The sequence below is a fragment of the Silurus aristotelis genome (genome assembly GCF_946808225.1).
Source record: "Silurus aristotelis genome assembly, chromosome: 21".
Lineage (NCBI taxonomy): Eukaryota > Metazoa > Chordata > Actinopteri > Siluriformes > Siluridae > Silurus > Silurus aristotelis.
In genome coordinates, this window is record NC_139594.1 from 47,242 (window position 1) to 72,026 (window position 24,785).

Below are 24,785 nucleotides of genomic sequence, written 5' to 3' on the forward strand. Positions count from 1 at the left end.
ACGGTCTTGGGTGGCCCGGCAGGACATTCTGGACCCGGCGTTGCTGGCGGAGTTCCACGCGGCTCATCCTCGCTGCCCGGCGCCTCGGTCGAGGGGCAGGCCGCGCCGCCGGTTCAGGCCGTCTGGTGCCGCCCCTGGGGGAGGGGGTGGTGTCAGGGATCACCCTGCTTCTTCTCCGGTGCGCGCCCCGCCCGCCCGGAGCGCTTCGCCATCATACTGATTCCACACACCTGTTCCTCATCACCCCCACAGCTATATAAACGCCTCACTCACACCACTCCGTTGTCCGTTATTGTTTGTGTTTGGACTCTGAGGGTGTTCTATGTTTTCTACGTTTGCTTTTGTTTAGTGTGCATTAAAGTCTGTTTGCTGTGCCCCGGCTTCCGCCTCGCTCACTTACGCCTGACAGTTATCTCTCTCCAGGTTCTCTTCTCTAAATTAACCATTGCATATGGTTGCCTGGAAACTAAAACTTTTAGCTTTTTATTTGAATGCAAATCTTGGCCTGTCTGATTTCAATGAAATGTAACAATAATTTTTAATGAAACTCACATGCATGAATTGCATTGGTCTTCATTGTTACAAATTTTGTGCATCAGGGTTTAGATAGTCAGTGTTTTTTGCACTCAGGTTTTTAGCTTGTTTGGGTGTTCAGGTGAAAAAGTGCTGCATCATGTGTCAGTGTTTGTTGATGAATGTGTATATGTGTGTCTACATGTGTGTCTGTGTGTATTTAGGTGTGAAGGTGCCAGCTCATGCAACGGTGGTGTTTGATGCGCTGCTCATTGATGTATTTAATGTGAAAGATGATGTACAGGTAGAGGTTCTTTATGTTCCTCAGCCCTGCAAAAGAAAGTCAAAGAAGGGAGACTTCATACGTTATCATTACAATGGAACATTCCAGGATGGAACACTGTTTGACTCTAGGTGAGCAATTCTTTATGATAATGTTCCAGAGCCATATGAAATTTCAATAATAAGAATAATAAAATGGAAAAAGACTACACACAGATTACACATGTGTGGTGCAGTGTGAGGATTAGTTTGGTCTGGGGATAGAGTGCATTGTGTGTAGTTTAGTGCATTGTGGAGTCACTGGGTGTTTCAGTCCAGTACACTTTGCAGCGTATTGCATTGTGGGTTTTGTTTAATATAATAGCATTTAATAAAATATAGTAGATAATAGTAGTAAAAGTAGATTTTAGTGAATTGTAGTATTGTGCAGTGTGTCGCCTAGTTCATTGTTCACTGTCAGTTCTAGTGTAGTTTGGGAATAGTGGTGTTTTAGGTCAGGGTGTAGTTTAATACTAGTTTTAAGTGTGGTGTGTGGGTTAGTGATTTGTGGAATGTTGTGCATTGCCAGTTTATAGCATTTTGTGCTTAGAGTTTGGTATTTTAGCATAGTGTAAGTTTTGTTGTGGATTTTCTAGTTTAGTGCTTTTTCAGGGTGAGTTTCATACAGTATGTGGTTTAGTGCAGTTTAAAACAAGCCAGTTAAATGATACTTGTGTAGTTTCATCCCTAATGAGCGAGCCAGTGGTGACAGTGGAAAGACAGTGTGGGGCTCAGTGCAGTGTGGGGTTTAGTGCAGCGTGGGGCTCGTTACAGTGTGGAGCTCATACGGTATATCCTCCAGACCTTCTTCAGGCTTCATTAGATTAGATCAAATTGGATTGGATTTGATTAAATTAGACAGAAAGCTCAGCTGAGATGCATCACAGAGATGTGTTGTGCACTTTTTTGTGGCTGAGAGCAGTGCAGTTACCAAACCAGCAACCAGTGAAGATTTTTAAGCTTCTGAACCTCAGTGCTCAAGCTCAGTGTATGTTAATGAGTGCATGGGCTTTTTACAAGCAATTTATTTGTCTTGTTAATGTTTAGTGAGTTATTGCTTTTAAAACTCCACAGTGATTGGTTTCTAATATATCACCATTTTTTTGGAGATTAGACCTATACACACCCCCAAGGTGCTCCTGTATTAAGGGTATAATAGTTAATAATAAGGAAATACTGGAACTCACCCTGCTCTGCATGATGGTAAAATACAATAAAGGTCCAGCTTCACTGGGAGAGATTTAACCCAAGCCTGAGTCTTCAATCTGTTTATGAGCTGCAATCTTTAAGCACATTTCTCATGTAAAAGTCTTTCTTGTGAATTTAAGTGGAGATCTGTAAATAAACATTAGATACTGTTGTGCTTAATATTCAGCTACCAGCGCAAAAGTACGTACAACACGTTTGTTGGTTTGGGTCATGTGATCGCTGGAGTGGATAAAGCATTGCATGGAGTGTGTGTGGGAGAAAAAAGACACATCATTGTTCCTCCACATCTCGCCTATGGAGAGAACGGGACAGGTGACACACACACACACGTTTAATTCAGTTCAGTTGTATTTTTATGGTGCTTTTAACTGTGGAGAATTAACCAATACAGCTTTACAAAAATAAAAACATTATTTCATGGTAGGTGTGTGTGTGTGTGTGTGTGTGTGTGTGTGTGTGTGTGTGTGTGTGTGTTGTTCTCAGGTGACCTTATTCCTGGTTCAGCTGTGTTGATATTTGACCTCCACATCATTGACTTCCACAATCCAAAAGACTCAGTGGATATTCAGATTACCCACAAACCCCTGCAGTGTAACACCACCAGTGCTGCTAATGACTTCGTCACTTACCACTACAACTGCTCTCTGCTGGACGGCACCCAACTTTACTCATCGTAATTAATCTCTCACAAAGATATAACAGTCCCAGCATTCAGCATTCACTTATTCAGTGATTCTACCAAAAGTAGTTTACTTAGTTTGTGTGACTTCTTCCTATTATATTTCATTGCGTATTGTTATATATATATATATATATATATATATATATATATATATATATATATATATATATATATTATTATTTTTTTTTTTTTTTTGTCACATATACAGTATAAAACTCCTCCTTACAAATTTACACACACACACACATAGAGCTTACACCAATGTTCCTCCTACCATGACATGCCAATTTGGCGAGTGTATAAAGGGATAACTAGTTGATGCTAAAAGCAGCATTAAATCATGTGTGATAACAGAAGCCAATTCTCTCTACAGAGCTGACTTGGGTAGACCTGCACAGGCGATGCTGGGTCAAGCAGAGGTCATTGAGGGGCTGGACCAAGGGTTAAAGGGCATGTGTGTGGGGGAGAAGAGGGAGGTGATTGTGCCCCCCCACTTTGGACATGGACGAAATGAAGGTCCCTGCCCTTTTTTTTTAGCTGGTTCTCAGTCACAGCCGCCTTTGTGTTTCAAATCCCCTCTAAGATTCAGCAGTTTAAACAGCTGAATTGTGTGTTAGTACAATGTGTTGTCCTTTTGTGTGTTACAGGTTCTGTGGTTCCAGCAGATGCAGTGTTGATTTTTGAACTAGAGTTATTGGATTTGCAAAAAGGCGTTCCTCAAGGCTTCTTGTTTGTCTGGCTGGAAGAGATTCCAGATCCTCTATTCAGCTTTATGGACCTTAACCACGATGGAGAAGTTTTACTAGAGGAGGTGTTGCATATTATTGTGTTTTTGGCCTTGTTTTTATGATGGTCATATCCAGAATGTATGTTTTCTGATTGTCAAAATGGATAAAATCTCAGTCCTGCTTAGCAAACAGAATGCAGCTTATGTCTACTGGACATAATGCAGCATGGTAAAATACTTGAATGTTGAGTGAAACTAGCAGGCACCTTGCTAGTTCAGGTGGACAGGAGGAAATGGTGTGTTTGTTCATTAATGATTAATGATTTAATTTCATGACTGTCTTAAACAAAGACCCACACTGGAGAGGGTGGACCCAGGTGCAGAGATAAACGTCTCAAGTCAAAGTGTTTTTTTAATCATTTTTTTTTTTATCTTAACATCCAAAAGAGAGGCAGAAAGAAAAAATTGGTTGCAAACTTTAAAAACAAGAATCTAAAAACAGAAGAAAAGAAAATCAAGAAGGACAAAGGATCAGATTGGCGACATCTGGTGGGCAAAGGAAAGAATGACAAAAACAGAAAAATCCCATTCTTGATGTGAGATTACAGGATACAATAACTTGCAGTATCTCTTCTGTTGATATATTCCAAAAATGTAGAAGGAGAAACATGTGATTATGTAGTGTAGGATGTGGGTTAGGGGTAAAGTATTGGCAGATTTTTTTCAGCTTTGTCCTCATAAAAGGTAAAATCTTCAGCACTGAGGAGGAGCTGGTGGATCGAGCAAAAGAAAATATGTGGGGAATTTTGCAAGGATCATGTGCAAAAATGTCCAGCTTTGTAGAAGGCAGATTTAGCAGAAGTCACATCAGGAATTTTGGAGAGGAGCTAAGATATACATCATTTTGTGATTTCTTTCTTTTTCTCTCTGCTGTTTTTAATTCACTCTGATTGCTTTGTAAAATTTCAGATAACCAAAAAAGGGGTATGTTGTCTTCCTTGGTTTAGTAGCAAGAGGATGGAGAAGATTTAAGAATAATGAAACTAAGAAGAAGAAGAAGAAGAAGAAGGCGTCTCTGACAAACTCTTTTGATAGAATTTAAAGGGTTCACAGACTTCCTAATGCAACTGTAAGCAACCAGCATTCTAAAGACCATGACATAACAACAATAACTCTAAGCAAACCTTTGGAAAAGCATCAGTCATGGTTTGAGGTTTACATTGTAAATCATGTTGGCAGGATTGAGAATGGGCTTCTCTGAGAGCTCACCTCAGTACATGGGCTGATGGTTACAGATTGCACCAGAACTAATTTAATGGTATCCCAGCAATGGTGATGGATACGTTTACATTGTTTGTTTTTTTGTAGAATCATGCTATAGAATTGTCATTAAACTAATTTAAATTCCAGGTTGTAAAACTTGTTATGAGGGTCCATAGTTAGCTCAAGTAGGATTTTGCCATTTAAACTATTTATATTTATAGTACATTTCGTAGTGATACTGTACCTGTACATAGAGTTGTAATGTCTCCTCTTTGTCCCACTCCAGTTCACAACATTCATCCAGCTGCAGGTGTCAAAGAGAAAAGGTCGTCTCCACCCTGCAATGGATGCTGAAGTAATCATCAAAGAGATGTTCACCAGCCAAGATCAGAATGTGGATGGGAGAATCACAGAGAATGAACTGAGACTTCAGACAGACAAGACAGTGGGACATGATGAGCTCTAAGGAAAAAACTCTAAAGAACTCTTTTTACCTGTTAATCGGAAACATCAAGTTTTGCGCTTGAGCCAATATTAATCAATAAATATATGATTTAGTTTAAGGTCAGACATACACAAGGTCATAATTTTACACTTATTACACATTACATATATAATGTTGCATTTAACCCCAGGATAATTAATTCCTTTTCCCAATCCATATTGGTGATCAGATAGCTAATGACACTAGTGCATCTCAATAAATGACAATATTATTGATTTATTTTAGTAATTCAATACAAAAAGTGAAACTGGTATATTATATAGATTCATCACACACAGACTGATATATTTCAAGTGTTTATTTCTTTTTCTTTTTATGTTTTTGGCTCACATTTAACAAAAACCCAAAAAATTTGAATACTTCATAAGACCAATCAAAAAAAATGTTTAGTGAATTGTTGGGCTTCTGGAAAGTATGTTATTTACTGTATTTGTACTCAATACTTGGTTGGGGCTCCTTTTGCTTTAATTACTGCCTCATGGGCGTGGCATGGAGGAGACCAGACTGTGGCATAGAGGAGATCAGACTGTGACATAGAGGTGATCAGACTGTGGCATGGAGGAGATCAGACTGTGGCATGGAGGTGATTAGACTGTGGCACTGCTGAGGTGGTGTGGAAGCCCATGTTTCTTTGACAGTGGACTTCAGCTCATCTGCATTTTTTGGTCTCTTGTTTATCATGTTCCTCTTAACAATATGCCAGAGATTCTCTACGGGGTTCAGGTCTGGTGAGATTGCTGGACAGTCAAGCACACCAACACCATGGTCATTTAACCAACTTTGTGCTTTTGGCAGTGGGAGAATCTCCATAAAGCTGGTCAGCAGAGGGAATCATGAAGTGCTCTAAAACTTCCTGGTAGACGGCTGTGTTGAGCTTGGACTTGATAAAACACAGTGGACCAACACCAGCAGATGACATGACTCTCTAAGCCACCACTGACTGTACAAACTTTACACTGGACCTCAAGCAGCTCAGATTCTGTGCCTCTCCTCTCTTCTCTTCTTCCAGACACAGGGACCCTGATTTCCACATGAAATGCAAAATTTTCTTTCCTTTCATCTGAAAAGACGACTTTGTCCCACTGAGCAACAGTCCAGTCCTTTTTGTCCTTTGTCCAGGTAAGACACCTCTGATGTTGTCTCTGGTTCAGCAGTGGCTCGACACAAGGAATGAGTCAGTTGTAGCCCATGGAGACGAGATGTTTGTGGGTGGAGGTTCTTGAAGCACTGACTCCAACTGCAGTCCACTCTTTGTGAATCTCCACAAACTCTTTAATCTGCTTCATTTCATCTTCTTCTACCACATTCCTTCCATTCAACTTTCCATCAATGTGCTTGGATCCAGCAGTCTGTGAACAGCAGCTTCTTTAGTGATGAACTTTTGTGTCTCACCCTCCATGTGCAGGGGGTCAATGATCGTCTTCTGGACAATTGTCGAGTCAGCAGTCTTTCCCATGATTGTGGAGCCTGAACCAGACTGAGACACCATTTAAAACCTCAGGAAACCTGAGCAGGTGTTTGGATTTAATGAGCTGATTAGTGTGAGACATCACGAGTCTCCAATATTAAACTTTCTCACAATATTCTCATTTTCATATATCAGTGTGCGTGTGATGAATCTATATAATATACCAGTTTCACTTATTTTATTAAATTACTAAAATGAATCAACTTTAAAAAAAATCATCTTCTTTCGGCTGCTCCCATTAGGCGTCGCCACAGCGGATCATCTGTCTCCACACCCCCCTGTCCTCTATATCTGCCTCTTTTGAACTGACAACCTGCATGTCTTCCTTTACCAAATCCATAAACCTCCTCCTTGATCTTCCTCTTTTCCTCCCTCCTGGTGACCCCATCCTCAGCATTCTCCAACTGATATACCCCATGACCCTAATAATAATAATTATCTGTGTAAAGCTGCTTTGAGACAATGTTCATTGTTAAAACCGCAATACAAATAAAAATGAATTCAATTGAACAGAATTAAATTGAATTGTCCCTCCTCTGCACATGTCCAAACCATCTCAATCTCACCTCCCTCACATCATCAACATCTTCAGCTCTGCTACCTCCAGCTCCACCTCCTGTCTTTTACTCAATGCCACTGTCTCTAATCCATACAACACCTCAGGTCTCACCACAGTCCTATAAACTTTTCCCTTCACCCTCACAGATACTCTTCTATCACAAATCACTCCTGCTATCACTCTTCTCCACCCACTCCACCCTGCCTGCACTCTTTTCTTCACTTCTCTAACACACTCTCCATTACTTTGCACTGTTGACCCCAGGTACCTGAACTCCTCCACCTTCTCCACCTCCACTGACCTCCCTCTCATTCACACACCTGTACTCTGTCTTTTTCATACTGACTTTCATTCCTCTTCTCTCCAGCGTGTACCTCCACCTCTCCAGGCTCTTCTCCACCTGCTCCCTACTCTCACCACAAATCACAATATCATCCACAAACATCATAGTCCATAGAGACTCCTGTCTGACCTTGTCCTTCAGTCTGTCCATCACCACTGCAAACAGGAAAGGGCTCAGAGCCGATCCTTGATGCAGTCCAACCTCCACTGTAGACTCACTGGGAATTGAAGGTGGAGGAAAAAGGCAGCTTAAAAGTTAATGCTGATCAGAACCCAGGTCACCATCTAAGATGCCATTGGTGGGCCTTTGAACCAAGGCCCTTAATCCTGTGTGATTTTTATCTGTGTAAACACGTCACGTTTCTGATATTAAAAAATAAAATTGAATACATAATTCATCTAAATAGATGAAAGTATAATGGTTTTAGAAAAAAATTCCTGTTCCTATTCAATTGCTGTTGAAAAGGTGAATTCAGATATAACACTGAAACTTACAACGTTGATGGTGTCTTTCACTCGATCATTTCCTTTTACAATGAATAGTAAAATAATGAATGGTGAGAAGAGTACATTCTGTCTATTTGGCAAAATGAGTCCTGGTGTACCCAAGACTGATCATGTGTTTTAAGGAGTTTTGCAGAATAAAAATCCCATTCAGAAAAACCAGTAGCAGGAGAAAGGATAAACATTTTCATAAGCTCACTCTGTACAAGCTTAGGTTTTGTTGTGGAGATCTCTGAAACTGCATGAGTAGATGTATGTAGAAAAATCAGGTGTAATAAACATAATAATAAAATAGTGAAGAACCAGATAACAACTAGTGTAATAATAAAATTTTCATGTTTAATTGCAAAATAACAGAGAGAATTAAAACTGAATGTGTAGCTATTCTGCAATTGTTTAAACTATTTAAAAAATAATTGCAAGTAAATGTACATTTTTATTTGTTTTTATAATACTTTTATTCTAGAATATAATCTAATGTGATTATACTGTCTACATGGGCAGTTTTCAAATTATCTGGCTACAATTTATAAGACGAAACGTTTTGTTGTGTTTCAGTCCAGGTTGAAAACTCAGAGAGTTTAAAGAGGTGCAGTAGCTGATGTGAATACATGTTTGGTGCGCTAGCATGGTGAAATGTGTGTACTGAATTTCCGGACTATTGAGCGCACCCATATATAAGATGCACCCACTGAATTTTACAAATATTTTTATTTTTAACATAAACATTGGTCTAATGTTATGGGGTTCAGTTTTTTGGCTTGAAGTTTGTGAAACTGGGAAAAACCCAGAAAAAATTCATAAATTAGCTGCTATAAGGTATATATTATGACTAAGATTTATTTTTAAATAAGATGAGATAATGATATAAGGTTCAGACTGGGAATAACCTGACTGCGAATTTTAGTATTAATTGAAAAATGTGTCCATTGTTATGACTGGGTGCCATTATGTTCTAAGTTACCCATACTAAGTATAGAATAAACACAAATGCTGTTCTCAGATGGTCTTGCAGATTACAGGAATGAATTTTATTGTTGTAACATTTCATGGAGTGATTCAAATCCTCTATAGGATAAATCCTCTACAAATGTTTTCAAGACCATGGAAATAATGGTAAAATACAGGAGAAAGAGGAACTAAACCAACCCCATTACCAGGATGTCAGGACACGGAGCTGTTTTACACCTACAGATACATTGGTGTCCATTCTGAAAGTTAGCTGGACTGGAAGATCAAGTCAGATGCTGTGTGTAGGAAAGAAATGAACAGATACAGACTCTACTACAATTAACAAATTAACAGAAAAAAAAAACACCAGGTCAGTGTAACAAGGAAACCCACAAAGAGCATGAAACAACAAACAAAAGACAATTTTAGTGAATAGCAGTCTGAGCCCTTCCACTTGCTCTTGCAAGAAAAACTTGATTAAATTCAAGTAACATTTTTATTTCCCTTTTATTATATTTTCTTCCAACATTCTCAGTCAGTCATTTGCAGATGAACTGATGTCCTGATGTCACTCATCATCAATTCTCGGATGTAAATTGCACACTAGTACTCAAGTAGTAAAATCAGTCAAATCAATATTAAGGGGCATGGAATTAGAATGAATATGAGACAAAGAGTCATGTACAGCACTGGTCCCTAATCCCCGTGCTGTGGACCAACACCGGTTTGTGGGTCAATTGGTACCAGGCCACACAGAAAGAATACATTACATACAAATCTTATATTATTTTCATTTATTTATTATCTGATTCTGAACGATGTTTTATTTTGGAAAATGACCAGATTTTCTATAACTCACTCTTGATGCAGGATGCCTCGGTCACATGTCTTACCTTCATCCACTACCTTCTTAAAGGAGCTCCGGCCGCTAACACATAATACATTGCCACTAAATTCAAACCCCCAAGCGAGCAAAATGAACAAAAAAACAACACAGTGGACCTACACAGTTCACCTTTATTATTAGATTAAGAAAATATTTTTTTTTTGCCGATTGTATCATTTTATTTTGTTCTATTTATCTGCCACTCCTTAAAGGCCGGCCCGTGAAAATATTGTCTGACATTAAACCGGTCCGTGGTGCAAAAAAGGTTGGGGACCGCTGATGTACAGTACACACTGAGCAGGCCTCACAACAACATAAACAAACACCAATACAATAATCTGCTCTACAGATGTACAGACATCACAAACTAGTTTAATCTTTTCAGACAGTTTCTTAAAAGTGTTTATTTTCGGTTACAAAAAAAAGGTTACAGAAAATAACTTAACATTTTCTATTTTGACCTCTGCTGCGTTCATACACACACCCACACACACACACACACACACACACACACACACACACACACACACACACACACACACACACACACACACATTCAATTCAATTCGGGTTTTTTTGGAGAGCGCTTTTAACACTGCTTTACAGAGATAAAAAGGTTACAATTTGAATGTATAAGTTTAGTGCCTATAAATGTATCACTTATCAGAGCTAATCTAAAAAGATATCAGATTTCTTCCTTCTCAACATTTGTTTAATCCTATTAAAAATCTCCTGCAGTTTTAGTCCATATATAATCGGATTCAGTAGAGGAGGAATAACCAGATTTTCTACTGACATAATCATGGCTATAATGTGAGGCATATTTCCTTCTAATCTACTATTTATAATTTCAAAACATGTAGTGACAGTGAAACTTATGAAAATTAAAATATGTGGTAAACAGGTCTGTAAAGCTTTTGCTCTGAAATCTTTTGAATTCTTTAAACAGACAGAAAGTATCCGTATATATGAGTAGATTGTGAAGATCACTTGTGGAAATACAGCAATGATGAAAATAAACAATCCATATGAACTATATGCAGAAATTTCTTCACAACTCAGTTTAGCAATTGCATGATTGTTACAGTATATTCTATTTAACTTGAAATTACAGCGTTTTGGCTGATAGAGTAACACCATTGTGATACCATTTTCACAACTAGGCACAAAGCAACACAAAAATATGAGCCTTTTCACTGTAGACATTTTTACAATAGCAGCATATTGTAATGGTTTACAAATAGACACATATCTGTCATAGGCCATAGCTGACAACAACATGAACTCTGACATGGCATAAGTATAAATGAAAAATGCCTGAAAAACACATGCTTCAAAGGAGACAATTATGTTTTTGGATAAAATATCATTCAGAAATTTAGGGTAAAATGCAGTTGATCCACATAATGTGTTCATGAGCAAAGCAGTAATAAAAATGTACATGGGCTCATGGAGACGCTCATTTGTGTATATAACATAAATGACAATAGTGTTAAAACAGATGATCATTAGGTATATAGAAAGTGTAACAAGAAAATAAACATATCTGTACTTCTCCAGCTCCACATGTCCTGTCAGGATTAAATATGTAACATTTGCTGAATAATCCATTAATTTCTCCAAGCATTAAAGAACACCATTCACCTTACCTGTTAAAATCTGTAAAGCTGCTTTGAGACAATGTCTATTGTGAAAAGCGCAATAGAAATAAACTTGAAACTTGAACAGTTTATGCCAGTTCAGATATATTCAGGTAATTTATAAAAAACAAAAAAACAAACTCCAAACCAGTTCTGTTCTTAAGAAAGCAGATTTCTCAACATTTATACTTTTTTTTTTTAAATACATATACTTTATTGGATCTCTGACTATCCACACTGGTAAGCCACGCCTAGATAAAAAAAAGTCTCTGCTCAGTTAAGTTTGAAAAAAAAAATTAAGAATATCTTCTTTTACCACTGACAGTTTTAAAGTCTACATCTCTGTGCCACTTGTACACATCTGTACCACCTGTAGCATTTTTTCGTAAATTATTCAATTCTTTACTGAGACAAAGTAGGAAAGTAATAGTAAAGTGTCTTTTCATGTATTTTAATGCTTTAAATTCAGTGAAAAACTAACTAAATGTTTACATTGATAAAGACAATGAACCCAATGGTTGATGTTTTTCACTGAATGAGCAGTGCTGCAGTGACTGGCAGCAGCCTCACAGACTTCATAACAAAATTTGGCACTCATAAATTCTACTGTAAACAAAGCAGATCTTTACATCTTAATTACATACATTATCTCACAGAAGTAATGATGTGTGAGCACCATTATGTAGAACTGCCATCATGTTCTGCCTCAGAATGTCACAGTACATGTTGGAATCCATGTTTCCCTCAATGAAGTGCAGCTCCCCAGTACCAGCAGCACTCATGCAGCCCCTGTCCATGATGCTGCCACCACCATGCTTCACAGTAGGCAAGACACAATTATTTTGGTTCTCCTCACCAGGGTGTCACCACACATGCTGGACACTATCTGAGCCAAACAAGTTCATGTATCAACCTAAGCTTTCCCTGCAACCCTCACCATGCTTAATCTCGAGCAGTGGTAGCTCAGTGGTTAAGGCTTTGGGTTACTGATCAGGGGCCTTTACTTGAACTAGAAAACCCAAACCTGGTCCGGGATGATAATGCCTCTGTGCAATAAGCCAGCTCCAGGAAGATATGGTTGACATGGTTTGGAGTGAAAGTTTATCAATTGCCTGCTATAAAGCTCAGTATTCAACCCTATTGAACACCTAATGAATGCAATTTAAAATCTCTATTTGATCAACTAATGGGGACTGCATGTTGAATAGGATGTTCAATAAGCACACAGCAATCTTATTGTCTACAAACCTTCATCCATATAGTGCATGCAGTGAAATGCTTTTTACGACGGTCCGGCATGAGGGAAAAAGATGGGGAGAAAAATAAAAACAAAGAAAAAGAAGGCAGATAAATAAACTATAAAAACATATAAGGGTAAAAAAAAAAAACGATGTATACACAAAAATATGCTTATGGCAGTAAGCAGTAAAACAGTAAACAATAGTAAACAATTTAAGGTGGTTTTGATTGTCCATAAAGTGTGTGTGTGCGGTATGGTTTGGTGTAAAGTGTCCATAAGTGTCCGTGTGCGGTATGGTGTCTTGTAAAGTGTCCGTGTGCGGTATGGTGCATAGTGCACCGTGCTGTGCGAGTCCAGAGTTTAAAGTGTCATAGTGAGAAAAGTGAGATATGTGCAGAGAAAAACTGTGATGATGCAGAGAGTGGGCCAGTTTTTAGATCCTGGGTGTTTCCTGGTTTAAACTACGAATAACCTGTGGGAAGAAGCTTCTCCTTATTCTCTTTGTGTGTGCTTTCAGGGAGCGGAAGCGTTTCCCTGAACGCAACAAAGAATAGAGTCCATTTTTGGGATGGCTGAGGTCCTTCATAATCTTCCTGGATCTAGTCCAACAGCGCATGCTGTAGATGTCCTGCAGGTTAGGGAGCTTGGTGCACCACCCTCTGGAGGGCTTGCCTGTCCTGCATTGTGCTGTTCCCGAACCAGGAAGTGATGCTACCTGTCAGAACGCTCTCAAAGGTGCAGGTGGAGAAGGTCTTTAGCACCTGAGAGGGTTGTTTAAAGTCCCTTAAGCATCTCAGATGGTACAGATGCTGCCGGGCCTTCTTCACCAGGGTGTTGGTGTGACAGGACCAAGACAGGTCCTGTGTGATGTGAACACCTAGGTACCGGAAACTGTCCACTCTCTTCACTGGGGTCCCGTTGATGTTTAGCGGTTGGTATGACCGCTCCTGCTTCATGCTGAAGTCCACAATCAACTCCTTAGTCTTGCTGACGTTCAGGAGAAGGTTGTTCTCCTGGCACCATCTTTCCAGGTTTTTAACCTCCTGTAGGTAGGCCGTCTCGTCGTTGTTGGAGATCAGGCCCACCACAACAGTGTCGTCAGCCAACTTGATGATGGTGGTGGAGTTGGAAGTGGCCACACAGTCATATGTGTACAGTAAGTACAGCAGGGGGCTCAGAACACAACCCTGGGGAGCTCCAGTGCTGAGGCTGAGGGTGGATGAGGTGTGTTTGCCCACCTGTACGGCTTGTGGTCTGTCTGTCAGGAAATTAAAGTTGAGTGTGGAGGGAATTACAGTGTTAGCCCTCTGCTGAATGTTCAGCAATGCACAGATCCAAAAACCAGCATCACCAAGTTTGTGAAGGACATGTCTGTGGTGAGTCTCATCATCAAGAATCTCAAGACAACAGACAGTGAGGAAGGGCAGCAGTTAGCAGCCTAAAAAAAGAGATACTTGTTGACTTCAGTAGGACACAGAGCAACCACTGTTCACTGATGGATAATGTCCTAGTTTTGTGTAGTTATGTGCTTTGTGTGAACTTCTGTTAATTTAAGTTGTAGCACCCTGTTGCTGTGGAACGTTAAATTTCGCTGAGTCCTGTACAGTATATGGTTGGAATGGCAATAAAAGCTACTTGACGACTTGAGAAAGCCCAGCTCCTACCACCTATTTTCACCATGCACTACAGAAGAAATAAAAAAAGAATCCTGAGCAGCTGCATCACTGCCTGTTTTAGGAATTGTGCTGTCCCAGAACACAAGGCTTTACAGTAGATTGTGAGGACAGTGTAGAAGGTCAAGTCAATTTCTATAGAGCTTTTCACAACAGACATTGTCTCAAAGCAGCTTTACAGAATTTAACTGTGAAGGTGAATGATGTGTGTTTAACCTCACCTCATTTGGGTGATATCAAGAGTGTGATTATATTCTTTAAGCAATACAGAACACTGGAGAGTGAGAACTAACATGAGCACTGAAATGCAAGATTATGTTGTATATTTCGTCGTCTTGATGAGGTGTAGTTGTCGGCTGGAAGGACTCTTCTTAGACACCGTATTTCGTGTAAATAATGATTTTTATTCAGCACAGAAATATAGCATCTTTACAGGCCTTCCGGTCAAGCCTGGAGTCAGCACGCTCTGATTCAAAGTCTGACTCCAGATCCATGCTTACACACACATTAAATGCTTGCCCGTTTCCTGGGTCCGCCTCCTAATGTAAATGAGATGCATATTAGCTTACTATGCAATAATGTTGAACGTAAAGAGAAACCTGTCTTTGTCCAGACTGATGTGTTCCAGCTGTACCAGGGCTTACATTCCCAGATCATAAAACATAAAGGCATCCCTTTTCCTGTACCTCGAAGTATATGGTGAACGGGGAGGTCGCCTCCCAAGAAGATATACATCCTGAACCACATTCCATATTTGTTTTAAGAACATTATCTCAACACTGGTGAGAGCGCGTATCTCTCCCCAGTCTTAAGATAACATTAAGTCTACCCCCTACACTTCTGTTTACAGAGAACCATCTGTCCAGGCGGTTCAGTAATTAACTTTGGCCTCTCCAGGACTGTCACCATTTGCAGAATAATATGAGTTTAGGCCTTTTGATATTACACATTTAAGATACTATACATTTAAGACACTACATATTTCCCCCCTTCGGGGGATCAATAATCCCACGATAAACAAAAGAATATAACATACATGTTCATCATTGGTTACAGAAATAGTAATAATACATTCTGTCACAGAACCTTAACAACATAATGAATTTATGGAGTGTGAGAGAGAAAAAACCTGTCAGGCAGCCGTTTCTCCTTGAATATCCTTCAAACAATCAAGACAGGAAAACCGCTCTCACGGCCCCTCTGCCCCAGGTGGCCACAAATTGTACTCCAGCCCAATCAAGATTTTACCAAGAAGTAATACATATGCATTTGTTATGCATCAGAAGAAACTTAAAAACTATCATGACTTACTATGATTACTACTAGCATATAAACATTTTCTATCAATGTTACTGGATATACTGTAACACATAAAATCCTATAATAAACATATATATATATATATATGTGTATGGGGAAAATGTCTATCTGCGGCTGCGTTGATTCTCAGTATGGGGTCGCCGATGTGTAGAATCACAGCATTCCTCGTTCCAAGCCTTCAAATCTCCCCAATATTGTTTCCTTGGAGAGAAGAAAAGAAAGAAAAAAAAAACCAACCAGTATCGTCTTCTCAAGCAACAAATGAATCATATCACATTCCATTCCCCCCTTTCACCCGAACACAATATAGGGGGAAACTATTAAAAGGTAAGCCTATAGTCAAATTACATGAAGAATCACAATAGGAACTAATATCAAAACGGATACTTCTTCATCAGTACACTGTCTAATTCTATTCCATCTACAGCTGCTGTTCGCAGCAGCGGCATCTGAGCCCAGATTCATCAAATAACTGTCACAATCAGATACTCCCATAAACATCCCCGAACTAGTATACGTTCCATTTGAACAGAAACATACATCAACTTTCACAGATGTCACTTCCATCGACTCAGGGACTGCTGTTAATATATTCTCATGTTGACCTAGTAAATTTATGTAAGGTAATCCTCCCAGCCATGCACACTCGAATTTAGGCTTAAACAGAACGCGTGACCAAGTCATTAATCTATCCATTGGTGCCTGCTGCTGAAACAACAGCCACGATAATGCATAATACTGACACTTAGAAGTTAGCGGTTCTGGCACCGTTTCTAAAATTGAAGGCCATGTGCCTGGTGATGAAACTTTCACCACACATGGACAATTCAAATTTCTAACTGATCTAACAGAATGAGTTATCTGCTGGAACCATAAGTTCCTACTTGCCCAGGGGTCAGCAATCTGTAACACCGATGAATCGAAACCATATGCTTTCCAGTCACTGTCTCTCTTTTGCAAAGTACGGATTTGAGTAGAATTGAAATAGTCACTCGTTGTATCTGATATATTTTCCTGAGTTATCTCAGCTGAGGCTACAACATGCTCATCCCACATCTGTTGCCTGGCTTCAAAGGTCTCTTCACTACCATTTACTGTGGGCTTTGTTTTCAACATAGGTTCCTGAGTCATATTTAACACTTCTGTCGACGCTAAGGTCACTATGTCCGGCGCCTGTGTTATGTTTACAAACTTCACAGGCATCAAAGGTATTGGCACTGTTGTATCATTATACTCTTTTACAATCGTAGATAAAGTAGGAGTAGTCTGGGTTGATGTATTAACACTCGTAGTTGTATCCAGAGCTGTAGTGACAAGTTTTATCTGTGACAAAGTAGTAGTCTGGGTTGATGTATCAACATTCTTAGTTGTACCCAGCACTACTGTAACAAGCTCCGTTTGAGAATTATTCATTCTCGGAGTAGTCATTGCATTCGAATGATCTTGAACCTTTGTAATATCCGCGACATTCCCACTAGGTTCCAAACCTTTTATCACAAGTGTCACTTTACGCGTTACATAATCATCCTCCCAATAATTAAGAATTGGCACAAATTTAAATGCTGGTTGTAAATAAGTGCACACATATTCACCTGCATCTTCCCATGTAGCATTACGCAAAACTAGTGAACAATCCGTCTCCATCTTCACCAACTTCATGTCATTGTACAAAAAATACTTTCTTTGATCGCGAGGCACACTTTCAAATTCAGGTCCTGTCAACAATACATCTTCACCACGATTATTCCTCCACTTAGGAGGATTAGTACTACCAACATTCCATCTTCCACATTGGCAAGGAAGAACAACCGCTTTCCCTAACTTAGCTCTGATAACAACCTTTGGAGGAGAGGGTGTTGTAGCGATCTGCTGAGGAACTATAGCCACATGGGCTCTAGTTCTCGTATCGTTTTGGTCTAACCCTTCTCCGAGCCGGTCTCGGACTCAGCTGTCTCTCTTGATTCTCCTGCAGTTGAGTTACAGTCCTTCTTAACCTGTGACACATTTCTCTCCACCGCCACAGGCTCTGCTGATTCGGGAACCTGCTGAAAATCAATGTCCCCAAATGTTCTTTCCTGTCCGTTAACTGTACTGTCATTTCTGGCATCATCAAAAGCGTACTCAGCATCATCAACATTGCCCATATCACGGACAATCTCCCCTTCTGGGATTAGACTCTGGTTATTGTCATGCATCTCTTCTCCTGCTGCATGCTCACCCATACCTTCTTCCAATTCTCTTGAACCTTCAACATCTTGACTCTGGGAACACGTTATCTCCTCTTTTGGTGCTTTAACACAATGTGATAATTGATACCACGTTGGAGACCCTTTGACCTGGACCGCTGTTCCAGTACTGCGGACCACTTCAAATGGTCCTTCCCGACGTTCGTTATACCACTTTCTTCTAAACACTTTCACAAACACCTTGTCTCCAGGTTGCACTGTGGTGCTCTTTTGCTCATCAAGTTTCTGCTGCGCCTCGTCTTTCCTCTGCCTGTCAAAAACATATGTGGATATCTTTTTATGTAAGCTGACCATATATGTTACATATGTCGCATTTCGTCTTCCAAAAGTGCTAGACTTGGACCTTTCCCACTGGTACGCAAACAAGGAGTCGGCATCCGTCTTCCCGTTAGCAACTCATGAGGTGTCATATGCAAATCACGCAGCTCACTTGATCGACATGCCATCAGTGCCAACGGAAGCGCTGCTACCCAATTTAAACCCGTATGCTGACAGATCTTAACTATGCGATTCTTTAAAACACCATTCATTCTTTCACACATTCCTTGACTTTGTGGGTGGTACACTGCTCCAAGACGCTGTTTAATTCCCAACTTTTGTAAGATTAATTTGACTGTTTTATCCACAAATTCTTTACCATTATCTGAGGATATTCGATCCGGAAGTCCCCACCTACTTATAACCTCTCTACACAAAAACTTGGCAACAGACTGAGCATCTTTTCGCTTAGTTGGACAGGCCTTAGGCCAACGAGAAAACCTATCCACGACGACCAACATATACCTTTTCCCTTCAACTGGTCTTATTATATCAACAAAATCCACAACTAATTCGCGCATAGGACCCCTCGGAGTGGGAATGTGCCCAGGAGGAACTGGCACACACCTTCGAACGTTATTTTTCAAACATATAACGCACCTGCCTATGACATAATCGATCTGTTCAAGTAAACAGGGTGCCCAAAAAACATATTCCTTCATGATTTTCCTTCTAACTTCCGCCCTTGCCACATGAGCTAACCCATGTGCTTCCTGAATCATCAGACCTAACAAATCTGGAGGGGCTATTATCAGTCCCCCATGATTTCTCCAGAGACCAGCAGAATCCTGAGTAGCACCTCGATCTAGCCACAACTGTTTATCCATGGCGGGAGCAGCTTCCTGCATTAAAATCACATCTCTAATGGTAATTTTATCTTCCAAATCCACTCCATGAGTAATTAGAAACACTTTACCCAATTTGTCCGCTCCTGTGACAGCCTTAGCAGCTTCATCAGCCGCCTTATTCCCTTGAGTGACCCTTGACATATCCATCCTATGTGCTGCACACTTAGCTATTGCTATTTCTTTAGGTCTCATCATAGCATGTAACAGCTTCATTATTTGAGCATGATGTTGTATTGGAGAACCATCTGTCTTCTTAAACCCTCGGTTCTTCCACACAGCTCCAAACAAGTGGCACACATTATGCGCATACGCAGAATCGGTATATATTGTCACTCGCTTGCCTCCGGCTAGCAGACATGCTTCAGTTAGCCCCACAAGTTCAGCAAGCTGAGCAGATGCAGGCTGTGGTATAACTTCAGCCTTTTCTACTACAAATCCTGCTCCTTGTGCTCTTACCACTGCGTAGCCAGCACTCAATTTATCTCCCACCCGATAGCAGGACCCATCAGTCCAGTACTCCAAATCTGACTCACGCAGCGGGAGGGCTTGCAGATCTGATCTAAGCCTTGAATATTTTTCTGCTTCTTGTACACAGTCATGGGGTTCGCCATCTTCTGGAGTTGGTAAAGTTTCAGCTGGGTTCACTGTAGCACATCTCACTAGAGTAACATCTTCCTGCTCTAGGAGTCTATAGTAATCTCTGAGTCTAGGCATAGTTAATGTGTATTTACCATAGTTCAAGAGATTTCTAAGGCTATGATGGGTTAGGATTGTTACTGGGTAACCCATAGTGACAGATGAAGCTTTATCGTACATCAAATAGACCCCTACCATTGTACGATAACACCATGGTAGCCCTAGCTCTACTTCTGAATATGCGGTGGAATAATAAGAAATGGGTTGGGGTCTTGTCCCAATACCTGTTGGCTGGCCACATGCATATTTACCTCCGGTTGAAGTAGATACATACAACAAAAAATTATTTGTGTAGTCAGGAAGTGCTAACGCTGGAGCCTCCTGCAGTCTCTGTTTAATCGTTTCAAATGACAAAAGGCCATCCTGCGTCCAGGTAAGATTACAATGTAGCTGAGCATTGCCAGTGTCTTTAATCATAGCTCTCAAAGGCCCTGTTAAACTAGCATAATCCTCCACCCATGCTGAGAAATAGCCAGCAATACCAAGAAATGTCATCAACTCTCTGACAGTCCTAGGCTTTGGGGCCTTACGGATGGCTTCTACCTGGTTGCCGGAGATGCTACTGTGTCCCTGCATTATTGTCTGACCCAAATAAACTACCTTCTCTTGACAATACTGTAGCTTTTTCTGAGAGGCCTTATGTCCCTTCTCAGCCAGTATCTGTAGCAATTTAATTAAATCCTTGTGACACGTTTCCTTATCTGGTGAACAAATAATAATATCATCCACGTATTGAACAACAGTACTTTTCAATACCTGATCTATCCCTGCCAAATCATCCTTCAATACTTTGTTGAAAATATGAGGACTATGCTTAAACCCTTGTGGCAATCTTCTGTATTCATAACTCTGTCCATTGTTCGTAAACCCAAGCAATCCCTGACTTTCAGCACTGAGTGGGACACTGAAAAATGCACCACACAAATCTAAAACTGTAAAATGTTTTGCATCAGGCGGAATTTGAGCTAATAAAGTATGTGGATCCGGTATGTCTGCCGGAAAATCCGCTGCTATGTCATTTACTGCTCTTAAATCATGCACCAAACGATAAGAATTATCAGGTTTCCGCAAAGGTAGCAACGGTGTATTACTCTGTGGATTTTGAGTTATTTTCAAAACATCAGCCTTTAAAAGTCCCTCAATTTGTGATCCAATCCCCCTTATTGCCTCTTCTTTCAGTGGATATTGATTTCTCCACGGGGGTTTAACTCCTGGTCTAAGTTCCACTTTCACTGGTTGTGCTGACTTCACAAGTCCTATATCCTTGCTATGTTGAGACCACAGACTTTCTGGGACTTGCTTCAACATCTCCTCTCTCATGGAGTCTGAGTCTATTTTGACATTACAAATTGACTCATGTGTCAGCCGCACAGTTTGTGGCTGTCCCAAACCTTGAGCAGAGATCATGATCTTAATAAATCGTTGATCTTCACTCTTCCATATAGTTAAATTCTCTGTTAACGGCACAAAAACGGCTTTCCCTGCTTCTGCCATCATCTCTCCTACATGCTTCTGATCATACTCCTCAGCTACCAACAAAGTCACATGTGGAACACTGTTCTTAATATCAAATTCCTTTTCCAAATAATCATCCACGTGCACCTTCATAGCTGCTCCTTGTGGTCCTAAAATGATACAGCTCGAACTGAGTTGAACTTGGTATGGCTGACTCCTCAACCATTCATCTGGACTTGTTTGAGCAGCATTCTTAAAATACTTAAGCGTGCAATGTAGTGGATACTCTGGAATTTGCACATTGGGCATATTTGCCATAATAAATTTTTCCCACAACTTAGCAGGCTCCAAAAATTCAGCACTAAGACTTCCAACCCAGAATACAGAGGAAGCTTCAGTTTCCTTAGTCATCAACAATTCGCAAGCAGTGTCATTTGGCACTTCCACCCGACAGCCGTCAGGTGTGCATTTTATTGTACAATTCAATCTACACAAAGCATCTCTTCCCAAAAGTGCAATAGGTGTATGTTCTGACACTAATATAGGTATTGTAGTTTTTAGATTTTTATAGCAGAGCTCGATTGGTTCCGTGAGAGGAATCAGCTGTTTTATTCCCTCAAACCCGATTGTCCGAATCAATTGACCAGACATGGGGAGATGTATAGCATCTTCAGGCCGAATACAGGTGAAAGCAGCTCCGCTATCTGCCATTACTTCTAATGGTTTATTGTTTACTTTCACCACTATTGTTGGATCTATCTCCGGCCCTGATACTACCAGCTGACATCCCCCGCTCGGATCCTCTGGGCACCCCTAAAAACCTGGTTATGGGCCCCTAAACGGGTTCACCAGTCGTCCAGATGGCCTAAACTGGCCCCTGAAATTTCCTCTGAAATTTCCTCTGGAATTTTCTCCTTGTCTATTGCACTCACGGGCGAAATGACCAATCTGTCCACAATTGTAACATGCTTCCTGTGACTGTTGGAAGTTTGAATAAAATCTTCCTCCTCTACCTCTCCCAAAAGTTCCACGACCTCGACCTCTCCAGGTCTGAAATTGACCTGGAGCTGGCTGTGGATTAGAAATCGCTGGACCTGCTGATGGTGGCTGCGGTAATTGATACTGAAGCTGATATGGCTGAGATTGTGCCTGATCCACCGGGGGCGGAGCCTGCACAATCACAGCCTGCTTTTTCTCTTTCTTTTTACTATCCACCAGCTGTATCTGATTAAGCTTCCTAAGGGTCTCTAGATCCTGCTGTTTCTGATGAAATTCTTTTTTACGATATAATTCCACCTGATGAGCTCTTTTATCTATATATGTCCCCTTTACAGCATTCCTAAGACCGACCACTTCGGCTAACTTACTCCTTACTGGTTGGGGCAGTCCCTTCTCTATTTTAGCTCTTAAAATAGACTGCTCCATCTGGTTCAAATCTGGATCATTTCCTGTGATGCTTCTCCACACCTGATGAGCTCTTGACACATAGGCCCTCGGATTCTCTTCCTGACCTAGCGGCTCAATAAAAATGTTATCGGGATGTACATTCGTTGGAAATTATATCTTTCAAAGCTCTCCACACATGACCTCTGTTTGCAGAAAACAAATCTGAATCATTAACAGCGGTTCCCACATAACGATTAAGTCCTGCTCTCTGTAGGACTTCCTCCATGCCTTGAACCCCAAGAAGACTGGCTAATAATCTCCTAATGTCTCCTATAGCCATTTGTGTTCCCACCATAATCTCTTCCAGCTTTGAAATCCAAGGGTATGCTCCACTCTGTAAAGTAGGCAACTTTTCAAGTATGTCAGACATATCTGTATTCTGCCAAGGCTTATACTCTAGATTTTGTCCTCTTATTAATACTGGACACAGTGCTTCACAATCCTTTCCCTTAGAGCGTAAAGAATAATGCTTCTCTGTTTTCCGAGACTCTCTCTCCTGTGACCCTTTCTGCTTTGAATATGACCTCTTCAACTCCCTAGGGGTAAACAGATGCGAAAGCCGTCGACTCATGCTTCCTTCAATCTCTGTTGAGGCGCTATCTCAGCGCTCCTCTATTCCCGGGCTAAATTTCTTCGAATAAAATTCTCTCAAACCACTCTTATTCTCCAGATCCTCATCACTATCTCCTTCCTCACTATCTGTAGAGCTATCGATCCTTACCAACTCCCTATCCCTCATTCTATCTCCTTGTTTTTCTGCCTTGGATAATATACGCCTGACAGCAGGATGATATCCACCTAATGCTCCGCCTTCACTCTGATCACCATCATCCATAACCTTTGTCCTTCTAACCCTCAGATTCCCCTTGTTTCCCAAACGTGTTGTTTTTCCCTTACTTTTGGTACTTGGATACATTTCTATAGTCATATCTGCCTGCCCTGTTTCTATTATCCGATCATTATCGTCTCTGTTACTGTAACCACCTTCCTGGTTAATTACTGGGAGCTGAGGATAAATGTCCTCAAACTTTACCTGTTTCTCATATGGTGGGGGATCCTTTACTAAATCCACATGAGAGAAAGGTGCATTAATCTCTGCCATCAACTTTTCTGTCTCTTTCACACTTTTTGCTATGGTCTCCACACCCTTATTTTTCTCATCATTAACAGCCTTTGACCGCTTCTGTCCCTCATTTTCAAATAACTTGAGAATACCCAGCTCTATCTGTCTTTTATCATTACGCTTTTTCCCTCTCTTACCGGTTTTCTGCTCCGCTTTATACGTTGATATAAGCACATGCATTGTCTGGATTACCACGGGGTTTAAGGTCCCTTCTTGGGGCCATGGTCGTTCAATATCAGGCCATCGCTTATGCCATTTCTCCATCATCTTTACGATGCCCTTAATTAAAGGATTATACTTCTGTACCACATCTACAGGAGTAATTATTTTCGACATTATTACAGCTTTCTGTATTCTTGTACGCATAAATTGATACCAACTACCAAATTAAAGATTACTTAAATTTAACTTCAACAAAAAACCCACAGATAAATTGTAAAACTTACGACAACAACCCTTGACCGAGTACAAATCAAATAATTAACTAGTTAAATACCACGACTGGTCAGTCCGTTGCCAAGTCTCCTTTTAAACTGCTTAGCACAAAGATCACACACAAAATGTAATTTACTGCGATACTTCTCAAGATGAGAGATCAAACGGCACAGTAAACATTTATATTTTTGAATACGCACACATATGTTCACATACACATCCAAATACTTAAAATTTTTGTGGATAAAACAGCACTAGCCTCAATCAAACAGGAGCCATGCGTTGATCATGTTGTTCCGGTCGTGGGCCTCTATTCATGTGTCGTTCTGGACAGCAGTTCCACGTACCACAAATCACACAGAGAAAACAGACAGGGCCTTAGTACCACATGCTCCACACACACACACACACAACA

The 24,785-nt window shown here is 40.4% G+C and overlaps 2 protein-coding genes across 2 annotated transcripts in view; one reads left to right on the top strand and one right to left on the bottom strand.

Annotated features, from left to right (window-relative positions):
• Window positions 1–5,439, top strand: part of fkbp10a (FKBP prolyl isomerase 10a) — a 37,672-nt gene extending 32,233 nt beyond the window's left edge. Inside the window, exons 5-10 of the mRNA XM_083524208.1 lie at window positions 738–927; window positions 2,210–2,355; window positions 2,527–2,716; window positions 3,099–3,241; window positions 3,373–3,536; window positions 5,002–5,439. Coding sequence (XP_083380334.1) covers window positions 738–927; window positions 2,210–2,355; window positions 2,527–2,716; window positions 3,099–3,241; window positions 3,373–3,536; window positions 5,002–5,181 — 1,013 coding nt within the window. The 3' untranslated portion in view covers window positions 5,182–5,439. The remainder of the gene's footprint in view (window positions 1–737; window positions 928–2,209; window positions 2,356–2,526; window positions 2,717–3,098; window positions 3,242–3,372; window positions 3,537–5,001) is intronic.
• Window positions 5,440–10,047: 4,608 nt separating this feature from the next.
• Window positions 10,048–11,560, bottom strand: LOC310716329 (olfactory receptor 51E1-like). Its single transcript, XM_083523383.1, has one exon. It carries the CDS (start codon window positions 11,539–11,541, stop codon window positions 10,600–10,602), a length of 942 nt encoding a protein of 313 aa, XP_083379509.1. The 5' UTR covers window positions 11,542–11,560; the 3' UTR covers window positions 10,048–10,599.
• Between the last annotated feature and the right edge of the window lie 13,225 nt (window positions 11,561–24,785).